This window comes from Enhydra lutris, unplaced genomic scaffold (genome assembly GCF_002288905.1).
Source record: "Enhydra lutris kenyoni isolate GAN:26980312 unplaced genomic scaffold, ASM228890v2 scaffoldscaffold17, whole genome shotgun sequence".
Lineage (NCBI taxonomy): Eukaryota > Metazoa > Chordata > Mammalia > Carnivora > Mustelidae > Enhydra > Enhydra lutris.
Genome location: NW_019154101.1, coordinates 35,300,995 through 35,326,336, shown reverse-complemented (window position 1 = coordinate 35,326,336; position 25,342 = coordinate 35,300,995). Strand labels below are relative to the sequence as shown.

General features: G+C 34.9%; 1 protein-coding gene across 3 annotated transcripts in view; it reads right to left on the bottom strand.

Annotated features, from left to right (window-relative positions):
- LOC111147602 (vesicle trafficking 1) overlaps positions 1–25,342 on the bottom strand; it is a 64,499-nt gene that overhangs the window by 25,117 nt on the left and 14,040 nt on the right. For all 3 annotated transcript variants that reach the window (XM_022503742.1, XM_022503741.1, XM_022503743.1), the window contains exons 2-5: positions 21,839–21,933; positions 18,802–18,929; positions 17,651–17,726; positions 31–139 (exon numbers count right to left, since the gene is read on the bottom strand). In XM_022503742.1, the coding sequence (XP_022359450.1) occupies positions 31–139; positions 17,651–17,726; positions 18,802–18,929; positions 21,839–21,933 (408 nt within the window). The remainder of the gene's footprint in view (positions 1–30; positions 140–17,650; positions 17,727–18,801; positions 18,930–21,838; positions 21,934–25,342) is intronic.

The following is a 25,342-nucleotide window of genomic DNA, read 5'->3' as shown; positions in this document are numbered from 1 at the left end:
GTCATTTTACTTAAATAAGTAAATACATACCATTATCTTCTTCAATTCCAACAGGCCCTGCTTGAGGAGTCTCTCCATTCTTTAAACAATTATGGATATATGTTGCCTTCCACCTTGCATATTTTCTGTGTTTCACATTCTAGAAGGAATATTTTTATATCAATATTAATTTTATATCAATATTAAATTCTAGTAAGAAGTCAAATAAAAAGATACATTTATGATAACCTATGGTATTTCTGAGATAAAACCCATTTTTGCATGTTACATCTCTGAAACAATCTGGCAACCTCCCCATCCTACCACTGGATTCTACCAAATGTCTAGGGCTCAAAAGACCATAAAAAGCTATCTTCCTCAAGCACATACCTAGTTCTCGCTTATGATTCTGTACTTCAGAAAAGGTCTGCAATGGAAATATGAGAATGTCCATCAGCAAAACCTGTAAATCTTATGCACAGGGGAGAACTAGGCTAAATGAGGGAATTTCAAAATTAATATAAAGATATTAATAGTAGACTGAGCTATTTCCACCAAAGAGAGAAAAAATGGATCTGTACAAATCTATAAAAACACATCTGTGAAAACAAAAGGAAAACTAAGATGATGCAGTGGCTAAAACAAACACTAGACAGATAGCTAAGCAAACTTGACCTTCTAACCCTATAGCATGCTACTTACCAGTTCTGAATCTCAGTTACCTCAATTCCAAAAAGGGGAAAGTAATACCTCGTGGGGTTGTTGTAAGAACTGAAAATATCAGTAAAGAACCTGCTAGTTGCCTTTTCTTCTTTTCTGCCTCGAAATTTATGCTACACACTATAACATTAAGACAAAAATCTGCCTCAAAAATATAAAAAAGTAAAATCTGTAAGAGTTTTGGAGGGGTAATTTTAGTTTTTATTTTTTAATTGACATTTATGATACTCAGGGACTGGTATCAACTGGCAACTTGTTAGAAATGCAGAATCTTTCAACACATCCCAGATCTCGTAAATCAGAATCTGGACTGCAACAAGATCCCCAGGCAATCTGTATGCACATTAGAGTTTTAGATAAGACACTTTTCATTATGTTGAAAACAACTGCAACATGCCTTTTGCAAAGACCCACTAAGTCACTGGTAAGTACTAAAACAGCATACAGCACAGATACTTAGTTGAGTATCTGATGCAAAATTATCTAGATACTACTACAGATTGGTATATAGAAATCTAAAAGAATTAACCCCCAAATCTCAAATTACCGAATTTGTATATTTCCCTTTTTTTTTTTTTTAATCAAACAATCTTCCATCTATGTTCTACTAAAAACAACTTTTCTACACTGATTACCATTTTCTTCCAGGTATGATTTTAATTTATTCTACTTTATTACTTTATAAAGAAACATTTTAGAAGTATCCACATTTAACTTTTCACTTCTTCACCAGTTGATTCACTCTAGAGAGAAAAAAGTTTCTTTTGTTTGATTTTCAGCACATAACAGGTCAGAGAATTTGAATGTGCCATGCCTTTTAATGGCAGTGAGCCCACATGTACCAGCCCCCACCTCACTTAAGTTGTTAGTTCACTTAAGGAATGTGCTCAATGTCACCAACAGCCCTCTCCATGCTGGCAAATCCAACAGACACTTGTAGGTATTATCTTACCAAACCTCTTAGCAGCATACAAAACATCGAATCATTCCAAACTCTGTGAAACACTGTCTATTACTGGTTTTTGTGACACTCTTGTTCTCCTGCTTTCCCTCCTGTCTTTGGCTACTAATCTTCTATCTCATCTCCAGATAAAATTACACACCCTGTACTAGCACATACTATAAATGGGTGGGCCCAATCAACGGATTCACATACAATTTTATTTTTATTTTATTTATTTTTTAAATTTTATTTTACTTTTTCAGTGTTTTAAGATTCACTGTTTATGTACTACACCCAGTACTCCATGCAATACAATTTTAAATATGAATTATGTTTTTATATAATTAAATACTAGGAAAGCCACTTAACTAGTGAAGGGAATTACTTCAAGTTTTCAGTGATTTAAAGTTTCCCTATTTTTGGGAAAACCTAAGATACAGATAATCTCAACATTTTTTAACGCTTCATAAATAATTGCTTTTAGTTAAGACCTAAGATAGGCAAAAGGGAGATATAAAACAAGTCAATACACTGACTTCTGACCTTAGAGAGCTGATCATCTTGTTATGGATAGAGATTTAAAATACAAAACAAGGGGCGCCTGGGTGGCTCAGTGGGTTAAAGCCTCTGCCTTCGGCTCAGGTCATGATCCCAGGGTCCTGGGATCGAGCCCTGCATTGGGCTCTCTGCTCAGCGGGGAGCCTGCTTCCCTCTCTCTCTCTGCCTGCCTCTCTGCCTGCTTGTGATCTCTGTCTGTCAAATAAATAAATAAAATCTTTAAAAAAATAAAAAAATAAAAAAAATAAAATACAAAACAATAGTACTATAAAAATATAGTAGGTAGAAAGTACTGAACTTGTTTCTTTGGTAAGTCCACAATAATGGACAGCTGATAAAGTAAAATGGTATGTTAGTTTGGTCTTGCGGGATGGGATGGAAAGTAGTAGTAAGACTATCGTGGAGAGAAGTAAAAGAACAAGCAAAGGAAGAAGGGCAGAAGTAAATGAAGTATTTAGAGAATGAAGGAGAAAAAGTAAATTTGCCACAGATGGAAGACACATACCAGGGACCAGCTGAGTAAGTAAGATAAATCCAAGACAGGAGTAAAGTTGTGGACCAGCGTGTTTATAGTACCTTACAGGCTCTGAAGCACTTACACATTTTTCTCTTAATTGGCCCTCATAATAACCTTGAAATTTAGGCAGGTCACAAGGCTCTGAGATATTAAAATACTGGGTCAATGAAGTAAATACAGTTTAACCTAGAATTCAAGGCCTTCCACACTGTGGATACTGTTTCAGTCTATTCTATTTCCTACTATCTCCCCTCAATCCAGATGAGATTCTTTCTCACCTGCAGTCTTCTCTCCTACTAGTCTTCCTATTAAACATGGTTTCCTCTTCCAACAAGAGTCTCCTTAGGCTCAGTTCAAATGTTTACTCTCTTAACAACTTCCCTACCAGCACATAAATTAATCATTTATTCAAGTCAGTTACAGATCCGAAGTGTTGGGGATAACACGATGAACAGGCAGGTCTGAACTTTGGAGTCCAAAATGAAAGGTAAGCAATAATTTCCATCACTGTACTATCTAAAGTCTATGATATTTTCTTCACCTTTCTCTCTTAGGATTCTGCAATCCAATATTATAAATAGGAGCAAATGGCAGTACAAAAGTAAATGACTTACCCAAAGTTGCACTATTTTGCAGTGAAGCCATCCACTCATTCAGGGCTACCTTAATATGCTACAATTAACACACTACAATTTGTAACTCAGATGGGAATATATGAAATAAGGTAAAACTGGCTTTAAAAGGTCAGCTACTTAATGCATATTAATAGAGGCTATAATTTGGTATATATAAAGAGGACCCTTTTGAAAGAAAATGAATAAACTGCTTAGGAAAGTTTAATTTGCCTTCCTTTGGGACCTTTAAAAATAGGACAGATTTTTCTTGGCTCAAAATAATTTAACACCATCTAAAGACTAAGCTGGGTTAAGTTGTATTATGATAACTTTAGGAGGTTCCTTCATTCCTAATTTCACAGTAAAAAACAGGGTAAAGATGTATAAACCACGTTGAGTTCCTTCATTAGTATGTGAAGTTTAAAAACATTACTCTAACGTGAGATGGCTTCATTTTAGTAAATACATTTTACAAAATTTCCCCAGAGCAGATAAATCAATACAACCGTTTATTTTTTATTCCGTACTATTTTCAAGACACCACCACAAACTGGAACTTGTAATACTTCACAGAAAATTTTGGCAGTTGTACTCAAAATTAATTTGCTTTTAAATTTTGTTTTCTTTAAAATGAAGGATGCTAGATATCAAAGAATATTTGAAGAGGAAAATTTCAAGATGTCAATATTTTTGAGATCTTTTAACTCCTTTTGGCTGATTAGACATCCTTTCTGGGAAACAGGAATTACAAAAAGAACTTTTACTTTTGTCCCTGGCCTCTAAGTTCCTGTTTTGTAACTAGATTGATGAGAATCACTGACAACTGCAAATTTTGGCCACAAGAGTCAGTGGTGGTAAGAATTTTCATTTGATTTTTAAATCATGTGCATTTGCTACACTGAAGAATGACCGGTTAGCAAATGCCAACCAAAGGCTACAGCAGGGGTTCTCAAACCCAGTACATATAAAAATCACATGAGGATATAATAAAAAAATAAATTCTTAGTCCAAACTATGGAAAATCTGATAAAAATCATTTTCTATTATGCCAAAAAGCCACTTTGAAAGAGTATGCTCCCATTCTGTCTCTTGGATTTTTGTTTTGAACCCACCTGGTCAAGTGTTTATTCCACTACAATTGCTTTTGTCAAGGTTACAGATTACTTCTCTCTTACAAAATCCAAAGTTTGGATGTCATCCTACTTGACTCTATCAGCATGAAAAGTTGAGCACGTCTTCCTCCTTGTAATGTCCTTTCACTGGCTTTCCTGGTTATCAAGTTCTGCTGGGTGTTTTTGTTTTTGTTTTGTTTGTTTGTTTTGTTTTTGCCTTGCTGGGTGCTCCTGATTCTTTTTATCTACAGAGTGGGGAACCCTCCACAGGCTTCAGTTCTTGGACTTTTCTTCTTCTCTTCTAACACTTTACCTGGATGATCTTGTTCAGTGTAATGGTTTTAAGTATTACCCTATGCTCCAAATCCCAAACTCATATTCTCTGCTCAGTTTTCTCTTGTGAACTTTCAATTCATCTCAACAATTTACTGTACACCTGATAGTTCAAAGCATTTGGAGTTCAACAGTAACTCTGATCTTCTCCTACTAAATTTGTTCTTCTCCATGTCAGTACATGGCATTCTTGCAGTTGTTCAAGCCCAAATCACTGCAGTTATTTTTAGTCCTGTATTTCTCTTACAATCTACCAACAAATCTTTTAAAGTCTGTCCACTCTCCATTCAAAATATATTCAGAGTCCAACTACTTCTCACCACCTTTCCTACTGCAAATTTTGATCTCAGCCAGTATTACCTTTCACTTTGATTATTTAAAAATGAACTAATGGGCCAACTTACTTCCATCCTTGACCACTAGAAATACTTTAATTAATTTATGAAATGCTTTAAAAATAGCACTTAAATTCCATCAATTCTAGCTGAACTCCTCCTCACCCTTAGCTCCTATCAGTCTCCTCTCTCACTCCAGATTCAACTACACTATCTTCACTGATACTTCTTAAACTTGAATAGACCCTCTTTACTACCTCAAAGGGTTTGCACTTTGTCTTACGAAGACAAAGATGTTCTCTTCTTGAACATCTTTACATTTCATTCTCTTATCTTCTTCAAGGACATTGCTAAAATGTTGCTTCTTAGTGAAGCCATTCCCAACCACCCCACTGAAATGAACTTTCCTAACACTACCTTGAGTTTTGCTATGGCACTCATCATCTGACATACTAGACATTTTGATATATTAATTTGCTCACTGTCTCCACCAGAAGACTGGGATTCCCATGAGGGCAGGGATTTTACTCATTGCTGCACTACTTGTGCCTAGAACCATGCTTGATGTATAGCAGAGCTTGATATTTGATGATCAAGGAAAGGACAGCAGATTCTGGAATCCATGTTTTTTTTAAAATCAAATAGCCAAATGAATCTGAAGTTGGTTGTCTTGCAGCCACACTTTGAAAAACACTGAACTAGAGTAAAACATTTTTGCTAATGAATAAATGTGAATATTACACTTGAGTACACAGTTTGACTTAGGCTTGCAAAGAAGGGTTAGTGGCCAGGGCTGAGGTTGTCAGTGAAACTCTCTGAATTATATGCAAAAATGCAATACATAAATGCATGGGAGAGAATCCATAGTTTCCATTAACATTTCAAAGCAGTTAATGATACAAAAGAAAGGAATTATCTCCAAATGGGTGGTAACATCAAAGATAATACTTAGATATTCTTAGTTCCTCAATTCTCCCAAATATAGTATATAAACAACAAGGGCTCTAACTCCCAGAACAATGGACAAAATACAATGAGAAATGCTTGAAAAATACATATTCGACAAATTTATTACCACAATGACTCCAATACTGAATTATATGTTGTCACAAATTACATGTATTTCCTATGGAGATTTACTGAACATTTAAAAAATATGTAAAATAATACATACATACATATATATAGTTCTCTTCTCTCTCTCTATATATATAGTTCTGTGAAATAACTTTTTACGCAGTTTTATCAAGCTTAGGAAAGTTTTGCCATAAGTACAAGATACTCTCACATACCTTTCACTTAGATTCCCCAAGTGTTTGCATTTTTATCTATCCATTAATACATACATATTTATGCATATATTAATATGCAAATTGTATCACACTTTTTTTTCCTGTACCATTTAGGATTAAGTTGGAAGTCACTGTGCCTCTTATCCTTTCTTTATGCATTTTCTAAGATCGATGACAGTCTCATACACAATAGTTATTAAAATCGGGAAATTTAATACTTTATATAAGAGTATTCTATGACCTGCAGTCCGAACAACTTCTGTCAATTGTTCCAATGATGTCCCCCATAGTTACTACCTCCCTGGGTTTATATAATTTAAGAAGTTTGCATTATTTAGTTTTCATGTCTTTTTAGTCTTTAATTTGAAAAGCCTTTGTTAATGTTTCTTGATCTTCATGTTAAAAAAAAAAAAAAAAAATCAGCCCAATTGTAAAACGTCTATTTTTTAGGATTTGTTTTATTTCCTCGTGATTAGGTTCAGATTATGCATTTTTATCAGGATTAGCACTGAAGTGATATTTGTCTTTTTCACTTCATCTTACTAGAAAGCATATGGTATTGGTTGGTATTGGTTGGTCCCGATACTGGTTGTGTCATGTTTGATGACTTGGTTAAAAGTGGTGTCAGACACCATGTTTCTCTATCAGAGACTTATTACTTCCTCCTTTAAAATAAGCAATTTGAGGGAATAGAGACTAAAGTAAATATCCTGTTCTTCATCAAACTTCCCACCTATTAGTTTTAAACCTCATCAATGATTTCTACTTTTATCATTATTCTGTATTTATTAGAGTTCTATTATAAAGGGCCTTCTGTTTTTCCATTATTCACTCATTCATTCACTCATCAATTCATTCATGTATTTCTCAGTATGTTTCAGTACAGACCCATCCACTCTTATTTTACTTGACTAGTTTTCATCTATTAATATCATTCTATTTTGATGCTCAAATTGTCCCTGACATGGACAGTGGAAACCCTTTCCAGCTGGTTCTGGATCCTTTTGACATGTCCCAAAGATCATAGGAAGATTTTACTTTCTGGCACAAGACAAAGGTCCAATTCATCTAACACCTTTCCTGACCCAGTCCTAAATTCAGCCTTTTCTGTAAGAGTCCTGGCTCTTTTCACAGATGAATGGTATTTGGAACCCAAAATAAGACACTGGGGTGTGCTCTCACTGCTATTTGGTGCACCATTGCTCCCAGGTCCCTCTGATACAGACATATAAGAACTAAATTTTATGTGCATGTATACACCCATCTATGAATGTACGCTCTATGTATATACACAAATATACATACTTGTACATATATACAGTTATAGTATACATATATACTACCTATACTACTATATAATCACTATACTACCACATGTATCTACTTTGCTTTATCAAATATATTTAAAAGCATGAATAATATGGACATCTCCAATTCCAATCCAAAGCCATTAACACAATCTAGTCTTCTCCCATCCTAGTCTAACTTCTTTCCCCAGAAGTGAGAAACCTAGCTCTCTCAATATATTTGCTCATTTGCTCAATCATAGAATACAGAGTAAGGAGTTTTAGAACTGCCAGCCCAACAGCATTAAGAACAATCAAATACCAACAACAGTTCAATATTTAGCTTTTTGCAGTAATATTGACATACCTTGAGATACATAAATCTTGTATATAATTTAGGTAGTTCTGACAAATAGATCTACCTGTATAAAATATACTCCTATCAAAACATAACACTTTTGGTTTCCCAGAAGGTTCCTTTGTATCCCTTTTCAGATCAATTTGCCCTCATCTCCCACCAGATACAAATCCTAACTTTTTCACTAGAATAGATTTGTATATTGGAGTACTTTTTATGAAGGGATCAGTTTGTATTGAGTCTTCTTTTGCTCAGCATAATCCCTTTAAGAGTCACCCATGTTGTAGGGTATATCAGTACTACCTTTTTAGATCTCAGTACAGAGCAGTTCATTTATCAAGTCCTCTGTTGGTAGACATCTGGGCTGTTTCCAGCCCTGAGCTATTAAGAATAAAGTTCCTATGAGCTCTCTTGAACAAGTCTTTTTCTGGACACAGATTTCATTTCTCTTGGATAAACACCAAGGAGGAATTGCTGGGTAAAAGAATAGGTGTATATTTAGCTTCAAATTAAAAAAAAAAAAAAAAAAAAAAAAGAAAACATCTTCTCCCAAAGTGTTTATAACATTTATCATTTTCACCAAGCAATGTATGAAAGCTCTTTGTTTTTCCACTTTCTAGCCAGTATTTGGCCAGTCTTTATTAACTTTACTGTTTTCAAACTATTTATTCTAAGGATGACTGAGGGAGTGTTAATATCTCAAACTATGATTATCAATTTTTCTGTATTTTTATTTGTATCAATTTTTGTTTTCTTTAATTAAGACTTATTTTGTGTACATGTATAACTGTAATATCTTACTGATGAACCGAACCCTTTATTGCTATTCAAAGTCCCATTTTACTTCTAATAACACATCTTCCTAAAGTTTACTTTGTCTAATATTAATGTGTTCACTTGGAATTTTGTTTACTTAGTATTTGCATTAAGTATTTTCTATCCTTTCATTTTCAAAATATCTGTGTTTCTGTACTTAAAAGGTGTCTCTTGTAAATAGTATAAAGTTATAGCAGTATAAAGTTATAGCTTGTTTTTTTAATCTAGACTGAAAGCCTCTTTTATAGAGTGTTAGTCCATTTACATATATAGTATGTACTGATATAACTATATTCAGGCCTAAAATTTGCTAATTGTTTTGTATTAGTCCCATCTGATTTTGTTACCCTCTTTTCCCTTTTTCTGTCTTCTTTTGGGTTTACCAAATATGTACAGGTATAATAATTTTTACTTAATAGGCAGTTATCTTCTAAAGAAATGAAGGAAAAGAGAAAATATGTAGCTTTTTAAAAAATATATCTATCTACATACTATGTTCAGTGTACTTCTCGCCTTCCTCTAAGTCCAAGTTGCCACCTGTTATCATTTCCTTCAGCCTAAAAAACTTTGTTTCTGTGGTTCTTTAGTTCTTTAGCTCCTTAGAGCAGATTTGCTAGCAATGAATTAATTTGCTGAAAAGGTCTTTTATTTTACTTTCCTATTTCGAAGGATAGCTTTGTTCGAAATCTGAATTCACAGGTTTTTTTTCTTTCTTTCAGTATTATACATGTCTATTTCATTATCTTTTTGCCACCACTTTTTTCAAAAAATGAGAAGTCAACCACCCTTCAAAACAGTGTTACCTTGTATATAATGTATTGGTTGCCAAGACTGCTCTTTCAAGATTTTCTCTTCCACCACCCAACTTCACTGGTTTGCCTATATAATGTTCTCAGGTATGGTTTTTTATTTATCTTACTTGGGTTCACTGAACTTGTTGGATCCAATTTAGAAAATGTACGTTATTTCCTCAAATATCTTTTCTTCTACATTTTCTTTCTACTCTCTTTCTTGGGACTCTAACTGCACATGTTGGACCTCCATATATAGTAGTATATAGTATATAATGCCCATCTATTTTTTAATAGATTCATGTTAAATAAATATATAAAACTGAGCTGTTTGGGATGGTTTCCATTAAATTTTTCATGTATTTGCTGATGCCCTTTGTAAATATAGCACAATAAAACATTAACCATCTAGTAGTAAAAGCAAGAACTTGTGTTTTTTAAGCATTTGCTATTTACTGAAGGCTTTACATACATTTCTCATTTGAAATCTAGGAGTATTTGACAAAACAGGTCATTACAATTTTCTTCACCTTATAGACAGGGGAACAGGCTTACATAATTCAAGTAATTGACCAAAGTCACACAGCTAATGAAGTCGCATATAGACTTCGGAGGCCAATGCCTATAGTATTCTTAGTCACATTATCCTAACGCTGCATGCAAACACATACCATTCATTCAAGATTAAGCGGTAATTATTACACAGAAATGAATTCAAAGTATATGGAATTCCTACTCTAGTAAGAGAGATACTACCCTCATATTTTTCTGTTATTGTAAATGCTAAGAATGAGACCTTCAGTGTACATACAGTAAGAGCATGAAAACCTAAGGTATGGTGTACGTCCTGGACACATCCTTTCGTAAGCACATCACTTCTCCTGGTCTATCATGGTTTTCTAGGTTACCAATAAGATGTGGCTTAATTCAGAAAGGATGAATACCCAACTTTTGTAGCAACATGGACGGTACTGGAAGAGATTATGCTGAGTGAAATAAGTCAAGCAGAGAGAGTCAATTATCATATGCTTTCACTTATTTGTGGAGCATAACAAATAGCATGGAGGACATGGGGAGTTAGGAGAAGGCAGTTGGGGGAAATTGGAAGGGGAGGTGAACAATGAGAGACTATGGACTCTGAAAAACAATCTGAAGGGTTTGAAGAGGTGGGGGGTGGGAGGTTGGGGGAACCAGGTGGTGGGTATTAGAGAGGGCACGGACTGCATGGAGCACTGGGTGTGGTACAAAAACAATGAATACTGTTATGCTGAAAAAAAAAAAAAAAAGATGTGGCTTAATTCAGAATCTTTCAGTACAAATGGATATTTTAAACAGATTACCTCTTTCCCAGCCTGCGATTCATATATATAATCACTGCAGAGATGTTGCAAAGCTCTGTTTCTGAGCAGGGAGACTCAGATTGGTATGTAAACAGGATTCTCTGGGGGCTTCCAGAGAGGGCTCTAGATCAGTGCCAATCAAAATGTGGTCCCAGTTCCAGTGTCCAAACCGTTTATGAGTTTGTGACAAGACCATACAGAAACTAAAAGCCTTGAGGAAACCTGTAACAAATTGGCTTGGATTTTACAGGTCTCCTTTTAATAAAGTTTCACTTTTCTAGTAATTCAATTATTACTTGTATTTTACAAAACTGTTAGTTGCAACAGAATGGAAATTACAAAGGAAAAAAAAAGGCTGGATATTCATCACACAAAGTGATGTTCTGGGCCATAGCATGTGAGGACAAGTTACTTTTATTTTCCTGACTCTTGGTTTTCTTACTATAATTCAGAGTTGTAAAAGATGAAGTAAGGTATATCTAAATTGTTCAGGCATAGTGCCAGGCAAATGGCAGGAGTGAAATATCTTCCCTGTACTCTGTCATTACTATACCATAGGTCCTCATAATTAGCTATTTTGCTTCTCTTCCCACATTAGAACACAAGTTCTGTGAGGGCAGGAAAACATACCATATTCATTTGATTCCCCTAAATTAGCAGAAACTCAGCAGATGAGAACAAGTATTATCTTTTACTTGCGATTTTTATGTTCTTCCTAAATTAGCAGTATTAAACCTAAACAAAAGACTTTGTTACAAAGGAAAAAGGCAAAATGCTCTCTGCTCCTGAACATGCTAAAAGTGAAACAAATCTAAAATACAATAAAAGTCTATCAACAGTATTGGCCATGAACAGACTGCACAAGATGCCATAGGAAGGAAACAAAATATTTATGTTTTGAACATCCCTTGTTTTAAAATACAAAATTATAAATTTTACTATATATTCTGGTGATTCTATCCCTAAAACTGGGACACTGGTTTCTATATAGCTATAGAAATGCTAGAAGTTTATATAATAACATATTTAAATACTGAGATGGAAGTATAAAAGGCACAGTTAAAAGAGTTAAATAGGTGTAACTAAAACAGAGATAGGAGATGGCAGATAAAGTATCTTTAAAAAAGAGTTGTAGACTAAAGAAAATATAGATTTCATTTTTGTGCAACTATGAATAATGATGTGAAAAATATCAGGAAATAACCAAGAAAAATGCTGTGAGTAAAAGAGATCTATTAACATTTTAGAAGACTTAGGAAAGAATTTCTGTGTAAACAAGTCTGAACATTATCTCCATCTACAGATAGAAAAATGAAAAGCTGAACTGTAGCAATATCTGAAATATCAACGATCAGCCATTGTTTTTTACCCTGAGATTTCACTCGGCAAAAATTTACATTTAATGCCAAAGAAGATGTAAGAGTAGAACGAGACAAAGTCCCCTCTTGAAGAGACTGCAGTATACTTTATTCCAAAAAATAATCCACAAAACTTAACGTAGTACATTACACTATAATATTCATAGAGTTAAGACTCTAACAGTTGAGAGAATAGGGAAATTCATGTAAGGGCAAGAGTAATGTAGCTGACTCAATGAGAAGGTAAGGCTTACACATGCAGGCTAAACACAACAGTTATCAATGGCAGAAACCGGGCAGGCAGTAAGGGAGACCAGGTTGAAGAACATAAAAGAGGACTGGGAAGAAGTACCATAGATAGGAGCCTGGACTTGCAATGCCAGGAAGTGAACAGTCCCTGTTAGGTACTTCAATAAAACAGTTAACAGAGGAAAATATGTTTTAGAGAAAAAGAACCCCAAATAGGAAAATAAATTAGGTAAACTGTAGTCATGTAGCTTGTGAACCAGTGGAATTTTTAAAAAAGACTGGAACATTAGCTAAAAAGAATTTAATTAGAAGACTCAAAATCTTCACATACACGTCCTACAGATGGCCCCAGGTGTTCAGCTTGCCCATTCCCCATGTTGCAATATTAGCTTTCTTCTTCCTTCCTCCTACTAGAAATTTGTTTTGTGCTATCATATTTTCAGTGGGTCTTTTTCCTTTCATTTATATAACCTCCTAGAGTTTTCACCCCTCCTTTTGTAGATTCTAACCTAAAACTGTTTTTGCATCTCTCCTTTTCTTTTTTATCTTTGCTTTTTGTTCCTTTTTTATCACCTCTCCCACATGTGGAACATACACTCCTAGAGACTGGTGGAGCTGCAGAGGACCTCAGAGACCTGCTCATCCAGGCTTCCCATTTTACAGAAGAAAAAACAAGTCCAAAGAAGTAAAATGACTTCTTGGTTTAGAGTTCAGCGGGGCTGGCCTCTAATGACTACTATCTCTCTTAAAATAAATTCTCAGAGCTGATAGCAAAAAAATGTAGTATTTTAAAAATTTTAGAAAACATTAATGTAAAAACCATTGGGGAGGGTATGTGCTATGGTGAGCACTGTGAAATGTATAAGTCTGGTGATTCACAGACCTGTACTCCTGGGGCAAATGATACATTATAAGCTAATAAAAAAAAAAAGTACAGTGTTATATTAAAAACCACCACTCCCTTGTTTATAAAGATGATAAAATTAAGAGAATTTTAAAATACACAAATAAAAATTATGAGACAGTTATAATGCCTTTCTGCTCCCCATTTTCTGTTGTTAGAGATTTTAGTGTTTCTCAAAAGAGCATTCTTTTAGAAGCAAGGAAAACAACTATTTTTGAGGAAAGTTTTAGCTTTGTTAAAAAAGCTCTGGCATATTCTCTAGTTAAATGCAGCACTGTACTTACCTTATCAATAAACAAATAAGTTAAAGAGTCCTGAACTATACCTACAGGAGGATATATTAAAAAAAAAAAAAATCTGCCTACCTGAAATCCTTAAACTCATTCTTTTCCCACCTTTCTGATTCCTGTTTGTGTGTCTGCTAGTGTTTTCCAAGTACAGGATGTAACTACAGTGGAAGTGGAAAGGAGGGAATGAGTTAAAACTGGTAAATGCTTTGAGTAGCCAGTTTATACCCATAGTTTTTAAACAGCTCATCTTCTTAATAGTTATTTTGAAATAAATGTTATAAGAGTTTGTGCCCTGTTTTGGGCACATCAGGCTTAAATCACAAGTAAATAAGTATAAGCCCCAGATTTTCTTAAGACAACAATGAGGACTTAGGGGAAAGGCTTGATAACAATCACCATACTGCTCATCTGTACCGATGACAAGCTGCTGAAGTCATAGCTAGAGTGGATTTCTCCCTATTTCACTAAGCCAGCGGAGCTTGGTTTACAATTATTTGACATTTCACACCATCATTCTGAAAAATCTAAATCTCAGTAATGACAATGAAGATGCCATTTCCAGACATGGAAAATGACGGAACAAAAAAACAACATTAAAAGTGAGAGAAAAGAATTTGTAACTACACTGATAAACTGGTTGGCCTAGGGATTATGTCAGTGGCAAATGAACAGTCTCACCCATATTCTCCTTTCCTTGTTGGCTGACTTTATGTATTTAGTCAACCTCAGTTAATGGGCAAATATCAGTTCACAAGTCATATAAGGATAAGATCATTGTATGGTATTGAATATGAGAAACATCAGCACTGTGTGTCAAGCAGTTTGTGAATTTTGATACACACAACTTTCCCTGAATTTCCAAATTTTGCAAGTTTTAACATGTGTAAGTTAGTGAAAAGCACCTACATGTAATTACACACTAATTGTGCATATACATATTTGTTGATTTAAATATGCATGACTGGGGTTATATGACTGTTGATTTAAATATGCATGCTCAGTGGGTTAAAGCCTCTGCCTGAGGTCATGATCCCAGGGTCCTGGGATTGAGCCCCACATCTCTCTGCTCAGCAGGGAGCCTGCTTCCTCTTTTCTCTCTCTGCCTGCCTCTCTGCCTACCTGTGATCTCTATCTGTCAAATAAATAAATAAAATCTTTAAATAAATAAATATATATATATATATATATATACATATATATATATATATGCATGAATTACATGATGACTTACATGATGAAGGCCCAAGGAATAACCTCAGCCCAATAAAATAATAAGAACTTCCCTTTTAGGCTGGTCTTAGAATGCCTAACTTCTTTTCTCTGAGCCATTTCAGATCCTTCCAGCTAGCTGGGTCCTTTAACCACCAACACAGATGCCATTTCCTACTTTAGTCTAGTACCAGTGCAAGGCAGAAGAGGTCAGGTAAGACAGGAAAAGAAAAGAGTGCCAACATTCTAGGAAATGGCCCTTTACTCTGTTGCTACATATATTCGTTAGCATGCTCAGTCTCTACAATCTCCCCTACTCCTTTTGAAGCTCTCTTGTTTGCCTTATTCAGAGTCCCTGCCCTAGCTGCTATGTTCAAATAACTAAGGAAGTTGTTCTTTGTTAAGGACACCTAAATATAAACCGAGATTTTTTTCTGAAATGCAGATGGACCTCATGCTAATTATGTGTGCAGGTTATGTATGTATCTTTAAAAAATTTTTTTTTTTTAAACAAAACCTGCATTACTCACTTAAGACTTCCAGATATTTTGTTTTTCCTGTATCTATTACTTCACCTATTATCCGGGGTCCTCATGGCTGACACCTGTAAGTTCAAACAACTGTTGCCTTCCTTCTGAGATAGGGGAGCAGTTCCCCTAAGTAACAACAGATGGGCGAGGCAGGGAGAGCCCTCTGGGAAGTACGGGGCAAATGGCCCTGCTAGTCTGGCGCTCCGCCGTACCATGATCTTTGCTGATCTCCTGAGTGTCTCCACTTCCTTATTTCTGTATTTGTTGTCTTCCTCTTGCATTTTCAATGTTAAGTATTTACCAGAATGTTTACTTGACCATCTTCTCTATCAAAACTATCCTCTAACGTGAGGGTGTGTCTAATCGAACTTCAACTGTCATCTCTGTTGTGCAGATTCCTTGTCTTCTTATTTCCAGGAGTCTTTTGCTGACTTATGTTTGTGCTGACAAAAATTTATAATAGGTCTGAACACATTATTTTTCCTCAAGTAAAGAACCTACCTTGTACAAAGTTCCACAATAATCATTAACTAGTTCTTTTGTCAAATGACTTGTAGTTCTTCCTCAGCCTAGTTCATTCCACAATTCCTACCATACAAAGCAAATCAGAGTACAGTTCTTCATTCAAAAAATCCACTAACTGAAGATGCCAGGCCTTTTATTGTCTGATCTGTCTTATGACTTATTTTTTAATCTGAACCCATTATTCTCCTTCACCCTACCTGGTACTTTCTAAAAACATACTGAATTCTCTAAAACTCTAAAGAGGACTAGTCCATCATCATGTTTAAACCACTCTGTACCCTCAAGTAGCTAGTACAGTGCTGTACACAGAGGAAAAAGAACTCCAGATCAGCCATAACACAAGATGGGAGCAGAGAGGTTGCTAAACAGAGCAGATCCACAGAGCCTTCAGAACACAAAAAAAGGAATAACCACTGGGAAGCATTTTAGGTTTCATGCTTCGGGTCTCATTTTTCTCTTGTATTACTCTATCTCAAGGCAACTTGAAAACATGACTTTTCGATGGGCACTGCCCCATACCCTAGAGGGCATTTTGGAAATATCTGGGGGTGGTTTCTGGTTAGTGGAATAATTGGGAAATGCTGTGTGGGCAAGGCCAGGGATGCCTGATGTTTTGAAATAAAAGGGACAATCCCACATAATAAAAAACTGCTATTCACCGGACATAACCTTGAAATGTTCTGCACTTTCACAGTAATGCAAAAATCTGACTTATAATCATCAATCTTTGTTTTAAATATAAAGAATTTTTTGCAGTTTTGCTATATTATTTTATGAAAATGTAAACATCTTACAGATCATACTTTATTTTGTTTGGAATTTTACTATGAGCTGCTCATCATTTAGGAAAAAATCATGTCACAGAAAGCAATACTTTTCATAAATTTCAAATCATTAATATAACATACCTTTATCAGTTTCATTTGTAGCTCTTTTTTTCTTTTTCTATTTCTAGATTCGTATCTCCTCTCTCAAAAAACACATCTTCCATGCCAATAGCAAAGCGTGCTACAGTGAAACAACACTGAACTAACAGCAGTTAAGTTGTTGTCACTTAGCCTCAATTTGCTCATATATAAAATGAGTATATGATCTACTTATCTTAGAGGTTAAGAAAAACAAAATGCTAAAATGGATATGAAACATCTCAGAAGATAACAAATCTGTGTACTTTACAATGAAACAAATCATAATATTCCTGAATAAAAATGAAATAGGAAAAAAAAAAAAAACCCTAAAAGCCTCTGACTCCAGTATATGTATCAAATAACAGTGTAGAAATTTAATAGCAAGCAGGATTAGTAATATTTAAGCACTTAATAAAATCACATGCTAAACCCATGCTGCCCAACACAGCTGTGCATTTGCTCAACTGTAAAATTCACACTAGATTTAAGGAATTTACTACAAAAAGTAAATCATTAAGAATTATTTCATCTTCTTACTTTACAAATGTGGCCCGCAGAAAATTTAAAATTACATTTTTTTGCTTACACTACATTTCTGACAGGCCAAATGCAGTTACAACACTCATCGAGAGCAACAATACTGAGCTCAGGCTATTGAAGCAACAAAGAGTGTATACACTCACTTCATCTGTGAGTTCGCCAAACACAGTTATGACATCTATTAAAAGGCTTGCAGTATAGAAGGACTTGATCATGTTCCTAAAAGAGAAGAAAAAGCTGACTTAGTTAAATGAAAAACATTAAGCTGCAGAATTAGTCATGTAACCATAAGAAAAAAATAACTCCAGTGTTTACAACAGTACTCTGAAATAAATGTTTTAAATAAAATTAGATTTCAAGAACACAATGAAGCTCCTTCTGTAATCTGTTATTAGGAGAAAGTACTAACATTCATATTACAAATAAATATACTACGGCAAGGTTTTATAGTATACTTTTTATTAAAAAATGCAATTATGGGGGTGCCTGGGTGACTCAGTCGATTGTCTAACTCCTGATTTTGGCTCAGGTCATGAGCTCAGGGTTGTGAGATTGAGCCCCGCTCTGGGCATGGAGTCTGCTTAAGATTCTCTCTCTCCCGGGGCGCCTGGGTGGCTCAGTGGGTTAAAGCCTCTGCCTTCAGCTCAGGTCATGATCCCAGGGTCCTGGGATGGAGCCCCACATCGGGCTCTCTGCTCAGCGGGGAACCTGCTTCCCTTCCTCTCTTTCTGCCTGCCTCCCTGCCTAATTGTAATCTGTCAAATAAATAAAATATTTAAAAAAAAAAAAATTCTCTCCGTCTCCCTTTGCCTGCCCCCTCCAACCGCAACCTCCCCTGCCCAACAAATGTACACGCTCTGGGGCGGGGAAGCAATTACAGTATTATCTGAATCTGTATCAAGCCATGTGTGTTTCTTTCCATTTAAGTATCATTACAATATAATGACAAATCATTTGAATTAGCAGGTTTTGTGACAATTTAAAAAAATCAGTATCACTGCACCAGGCTGTTGCTGGCTAAAATCAAATCTTAGATTTTACCAAATGTTAAAAAATGGCTGATTGGGGTATAATTACCGAAAAAAATAAATCTACCCTGGCTATTTTTCTATCAGCCATTTTCTCTAAAAAGACAGGCTTGTTTTTGTAATGCCAATCATTCTGATATTCTATAAGTAATTAAAAAAAATCTAAATCATTAATCAAGAAGTTTAAAAGTATCCAATGGATAACTGGGTAATTCCTCATACAGTAACTAAACTTACAATTTTAATTTTTCTCTTGCTTTACTTACTTGTGAAATCGTCCAGCACGATCTTCATTATCCGCATACAAAAACATTTTCAAAGCATAATTCTCCAAATGAGCAGAACCAACTATTTCTTGAGTAATAGCTTCATTATCACCCAACTGTTTCTTAAGCTAAAATTAAATCAGATAGAAAGCTTAAGATTTTGGATTCACAGAAATGTATGCTTAAATACAAATAATCCTAAGCACCAATTTAGACTTTTAAAATTATTTTATATTCATTTCAGTAAAAGATGTATCAATGAAATCTTGCAAAAACTGCTCTGTCTTAGCCCAAGGTCTTTTAGAATAAAACCCAATGTTAACAAAATTTTGAAGACACACTCATGATAACCTGAAAGGATAATTTAGCTCTAAAAATCAAAGTAACTAAGAATAAAAAGATAACACACCCAACTATGTAAAGCATCAGACAAGTATTTCAAAATAACAGCCAATAAACTATCAGATGTCCTAAAAATGGAATTAGGAAATTCTCTAATCATGATTTAAAATTTTAATTTGTTGCCATTTCAATTTCTATCAAATATAAAAAAATATGATTACAGAAATCATTATATCCTGAAACAGTATCGCTTAGAGCATACTGTGTAAAACAGATCTAATTCTACAGTATGAAATCACAAACTCAGAAAAGGATTACAAAAGTTTTTAAAATTTAGACAAATATATAACTCATTAACACAATTCACAACTGTAAACTTTCAGTCAGTACATCCTTTTCCTACACACATAATAATTTAAAATATTTTAAACACAACAAACTAAGTTCCTACTTATTCCGACTGCTGTACTAGAATGAAATGGCTTTTTTGGAATATTAGATCTGAGTACCATACTAACTGTTTAAAAATGGCTTTTCTCAGAAACATTATAAAGTAAAAAATTAAATTTAAAAAAGGCTTCAGGATTCTTTATAAAAATCAGCAAAATAAATATTCTCATTGTTACAAAAGAATAACGTAAGTTCTACAAGAGATTTAATGTTGGAATTTAAAGATGTTTTAGCTATAGCTATACTTATCCTGAACAAAAACGAGAAAAAACCCCACATGTAACACTAGTTTACTATATCCATGTTATGAAATGTTTTAATTGTAGATTTAATTTTTTTTTTTTTTTTTTGACAGATCACGAGTAGGCAGAGAGGCAGGCAGAGAGAGAGAGGAGGAGGAGGCAGGCTCCCTGCTGAGCAGAGAGCCCGATGTGGGACTTGATCCCAGGACCCTGAGATCATGACCTGAGCTGAAGGCAGAGGCTTTAACCACTGAGCCACCCAGGCGCCCTAATTGTAGATTTAATTCTAGAAAAAAAACTGGGAATATGTCACTTTACCTCATCTTCAACATGAAATATCTGGCAGGAAAAACATAAAGAGTTTTCCAACTGTATTCTAAACATTACAGCACAGGCAGATGGGATAGACTCACCACAGAATAGATTTATTCTACCTGTTATTTAATTTAGATAATAAACTCCTGTTGAGTCCCTTTACAAATGTGATTTTATATTTTCCTTATTATAAAGAACTATTCTGAATTCTGTTTTATCCATAAAATAGTTTAGTTATTGCTGTTATACTGTGAAATTAATAAAGAGATATATTCTATACAAAGTTTGTTACCAATATGATTTTATAAATGTACTGCTATGCGTGAGACACATTCTTCCTCTCACTCCCTAACCTCATCTTCAAAAAAAGAACACTCAAATTTTTCCTGTATCTACAGAAACCACTTTAGAAGCAGAAGGACAGACAGGCTTCAAGGGCAGCTGGATTCCCATCAGTGGCGCCACTAGATCCAATGGGTGGTTAACAGTAGCAATGACAGGGACTCTGGGTCAGAAAGCCAGACACCCATACTTAACCAAGTTAGAACCCTACTGCCCAGGGCTATTTAATGTAATTAGGTTTTGATCTCAGTAACTTTCAACATTTATAAAAGCTCTGGGATGACTATTACAAATGCTCTGATTTTTAAAATATCTAAAATTCTCTCTACAAACAATAATGCAACTAGTCAAATATTTAGGTTTCTAATTCTCTTGAGCAGGTCATATAACTAAGTAAATAAAAGGCTGCAGGCATTAATATAACAGCCTCTGAAGAAATAAATTACCAGAAGTAGACCCTGACCCTGTTAAAAGAAAAGCCAGGACAGCTGGGCAAGGGAGGCACAGGGTGGAGTCCTGATTAAGTTGAATTAGTATAGTCATTCCTGTCTTCTTGCACTGATACCCAATCCAACTCATTCAATCTTCCCTGGATTGGTACTTCTATATGACCTGTGAAATTATATCATGGTTCAAGAAGATGACTCATCCATTAGTCACCTACCACATTTCTGCTAGCAGGGAAGAATGCCTGGACCATAAAACTATCTTCTCCTGGTACCAAGAGTGAGACAAAGAGACTATAGGCAATTGATACTATTTCTTTCGTTGTCCTTCACTAAATAAGTAGTCCATTTCATTATTGTAGGAGCAATTTAAGAATTCCCAAATCAATCATCCATTTAACTGTATGAAGTAGATTAGAAAGGGTTTGTCACTTATGAAAGAATGACTTGAAGGTCACCTATAATAACAAGATATAGTGGTATATGCAAAGACACTGAAATCTACTTTAATACAACTTACAACTCCCTTAGCAGTAAGATATGAATGAAAAAAATTGAGTCAGGGTGCCTAGGTGGCTCAGTTGGTTGAGTGTCTGCCTTCGGCTCAGGTCATGATCCCGGGTCCTGGGCTCGAGCCCCGTGTCAGGCTCTTTGCTTTGTTTGGGGTGAGTCTGCTTCTCCCTCTCCCTTTGTCTGTTGCTCCCCTGCTTGTGCTCTGTCAAATAAATGAATAAAATCTTTGGAAAAAAAAAAAAAAGTGTGCCTAGTTTTTCCTCAGCTGTAATGACATTACTTGATGGCTGCCAGGAGGAAGAACTAAAATGGCAAAATACACATAAGCGAATGTAATAAAATGCCACTTAAAACACTCAGAAAATAAATGATCAGTGTTTAACTTACAGCTTCTAATTGATCCATCAGCTTTGATAAAAATTTACGACAGTCAGGAGTTTTACTATCAATCTTCATTCCAGTTTGCATTGCATACAAACGACCTACAAAGAAAAGAAAAATGAGATGACCTGAACAATTTCCATTAGTGAATGTTTAAAATATACATTCTTAATAATAAATAATTTAAAATCTAAGTGAATTTAGAAATAAAACTTTAAAAATAAACTTTGGAAAAATAAACTTCAGTGATAAAACTCTGATTTATTATGGATCTTATTTACAAAAAAAAAAAGAACACACAAATACTATCCAAAGAATGTAACAGATTCATGATAATAGCAATTTTCTTTAAATCAAGTAAAGTCTTCTCTTTTGGCACTATGTTAGAAAGAAAGAAAGGACAAAAAGAAAGAAAGGAGGAAAGGAGCGAAGGAGAAGGAGAAGAGAAAGAAAGACTAGGTCCTAAGCTGTTAAAAAGACCTGTAATTTAATTGGGAAGTTAAGGCAACCAGAAAAATCACATGTACAAGAGCACTCACCAAGTACCTGAAAGTGATACTAATAAAATATATAATATGAGCTAGAACACTGGGAAACACAACTTGAGTTGAGGCTAACAGGGAGAACTGTTTAAGTTACTTGTGTATATATATATATATATATATATATATATATATATAAATATAAAAATACACACCCTTTTTAAAAAGTTAATAAAGACATTAGAGATAAGGCTAAACCTAAAAACAAAACAAAACAAAACAAAACAAAAAAACCAACTCTGACACCATGATCTTAATAGCTTTTCCAGTGACAGGAAAAGTGAAAGGTCTGGTGGTAATTGTTACCATTGGTGTGTACATACACCACCTGTAATTTACTCTTATATTCTCCAAATATGTCCTGGAAATCTGTGACAGCACTATGGATATATCATTCTAATGAAAGCACATTTAGGTGGTTCCCAGATGTTCATTACTACAAATCTTGTTACCATACCTTCTTGTGCTTGCATTCAAGAGTTCCCTGAGGCAAATAACCAAGAAATGGAATACCCAGGTCATATACGTGTATCTTTTCCACCTTTGAGAGCTACTCTTAAATTGTCCTCCAAAACAGATTACCAAAATACAGTTATAGTTCCAACATATGCAAGCACCATTTCCTCAAACCCACAAAAGCAAACAAACAAAAAAGCCTGGTATTATTGAACTTATCAGTGTCAAGATTTTACGTGATATTTCATTTTCACTACTAAAAAACTACTGCATATTTACTGGATAGCTCTATATCCACCTTTTTGAGTTAGTAGCTATCAAAACAAAAGAAAAAAAATGTGCCAAATTTCTATTGGGTTGTTTGCTTTTCAACAAACTGTCTTGTGGCAGTTCTTTACACAGTATAAAGGAGGGATAGGTTTCTCCCCTCAGATGGCATCTTATGAACACCATCCCCCTTCCCTGCTTTATTTTTCTTTCAGCACGTAATCATCTTCTACTTATTAATCCACCGTCTCTACTTCAACTCGAATTTAAACTCTGTGATGATGGCAATTTCAGTCTATTTGGTTTGCTGATGTACCCTTGGCATGTAGGATAGTGCTTGGCCTTCGATAAACATTTTCTGCATAGATAAATACATGGATGAAAGAATAGCTCATTCTGCCCCACTGATTTAAATGCCACTTTTATCATTCATTATCATATATTAAGCTTCCATGGGATAAAAAGGCCCAATTCTGTATATTGTCTATCCTGCTTCATTAGTCTACTGGCCTATCACTGCTTTATTTACTAGAGCTTTAAAACATAGCTTGGGTATCTGTTAGGTACTCTCAAGATTTCCAATTCAATTAAGGCTACTTGATGATATCTTCTTTAAGAATGTATTAAGATACACATGATATACAATTATTTATTGTGTTTTTAATTTTAAAAGCTTTATCTGAAGAAACTACTTTTTAAATACCTAGGCTTTTAGGACTATCTCCTATTACAGAGTTTGGTGTTTAATTTGTTAATGCATTTATTTTCATGTTATCAAATTTCAGGGTTTGATGCATCTAGTTATTAACAAGAGAAAAAAAAGGAGTTCCAAAAGTACTGTACAGATTTACATTGCCACACAGTATAAAAAACAAGGTGCTTTTGTTTTCTCTGCACAACAGCCAGCACTGGGCATCACTGTGACCCAAAACCAAATTCTAATCTAAAAAACAAACAAAAAAAATGCTCATTTTAAATGTCTCTTGCTTTGATAACAAATGTGACCATATTTTCTTTTTCTTTCTTCTACCTTTAACCAGTCATATATATATTTCTTTAAGCAACATGGCTAGGTCCTTTACCCATTTGTCTCTAAGGTTTTAATCATCGCCCCCCCCAAACCCCACCCCATAGCTCCTAAAGCATGGCTGAACGCTCTCTCCTTTTATACCAGTCACATCTCTTTTGAGCTGTTTAAGATCTGTGCCTGTCTTAGCTTCTTTTCTTCTTGTAACTGACTGAACTCCCTAACACTTCTTCTTTGTGAGCTGTTCAGGTTTCTTCTCCCAGTGTTTTTGTTGCATTTCTTCTTCGACAGTGAATCACATGAGCTCTTTCGAAAGCAAACATACTGGCTGCAAATATCATGCCATCTTTCAATTTCTGAATGCTGTTTTAAAACACAGAGACGTGAAATATCTATGTACTCAAAGCTATTATTTCCTCCCCCCACCCCCTCCCGCAAATTCCAAGCTTGGAAAAGTTCTTTTACCTTGAAGGGGCTAGATACTCAGTTACATGATTTTTCTAGTTTTTCCTATGGTTTTAATTTTTCAAATTTAACTCTTTAACTTGCATTTCCTCTCCTCCACAAGTTACTGGCACCTATCTCAAATACACAAAAAATGATGCAACCTTTCTCTAATGGTTTTGTGGTTCCCTCTTTAATATATTTTCACCTTTTAAAAAATCATTTTTAAAAAGACTATTTGAGAGAAAAGAGAAAAAGAGGGTATGCACATGCAAGGGGGGGGGAGTAGCAGAGACGGGGGGACAAGTAGACTATGCACTGAGCACGGAACCTGATGTCGGACTCGATCCCATGACCCTGAAATTATGACCTGTGATGAAATAAAGAGTCCGATACTTAACTGAGCCACCCAGTGCATATTTTTCCTTTTTATGTTTCCTGGTTATTTGATTTGCTGAGATCACAGATCAAATGCTACCGCTAGCACATGATAGTAACTCTAACTGGTAATTCACTTTTTCTTCCTCCAAATTTACTCTGCTATGTCTTGCTGTATTACCAAAATTTTATCAAGAATTTTATGGGTTCTTGCTCGTATTTTTAAGAGGAAAGCTTCTGCTTCAGAGTAGGGATCAATTCCACGCCAGCTTGCTCATATTTCCCCTAACAGAGTTCCTACCCTATGCTATATTGAAACTGTGGCCTTTGGGACCCAGGGATTGGCAAGATAACTCACTAGAGTGTGGGAAAGAAAATCAGCATTTTTACTGATAA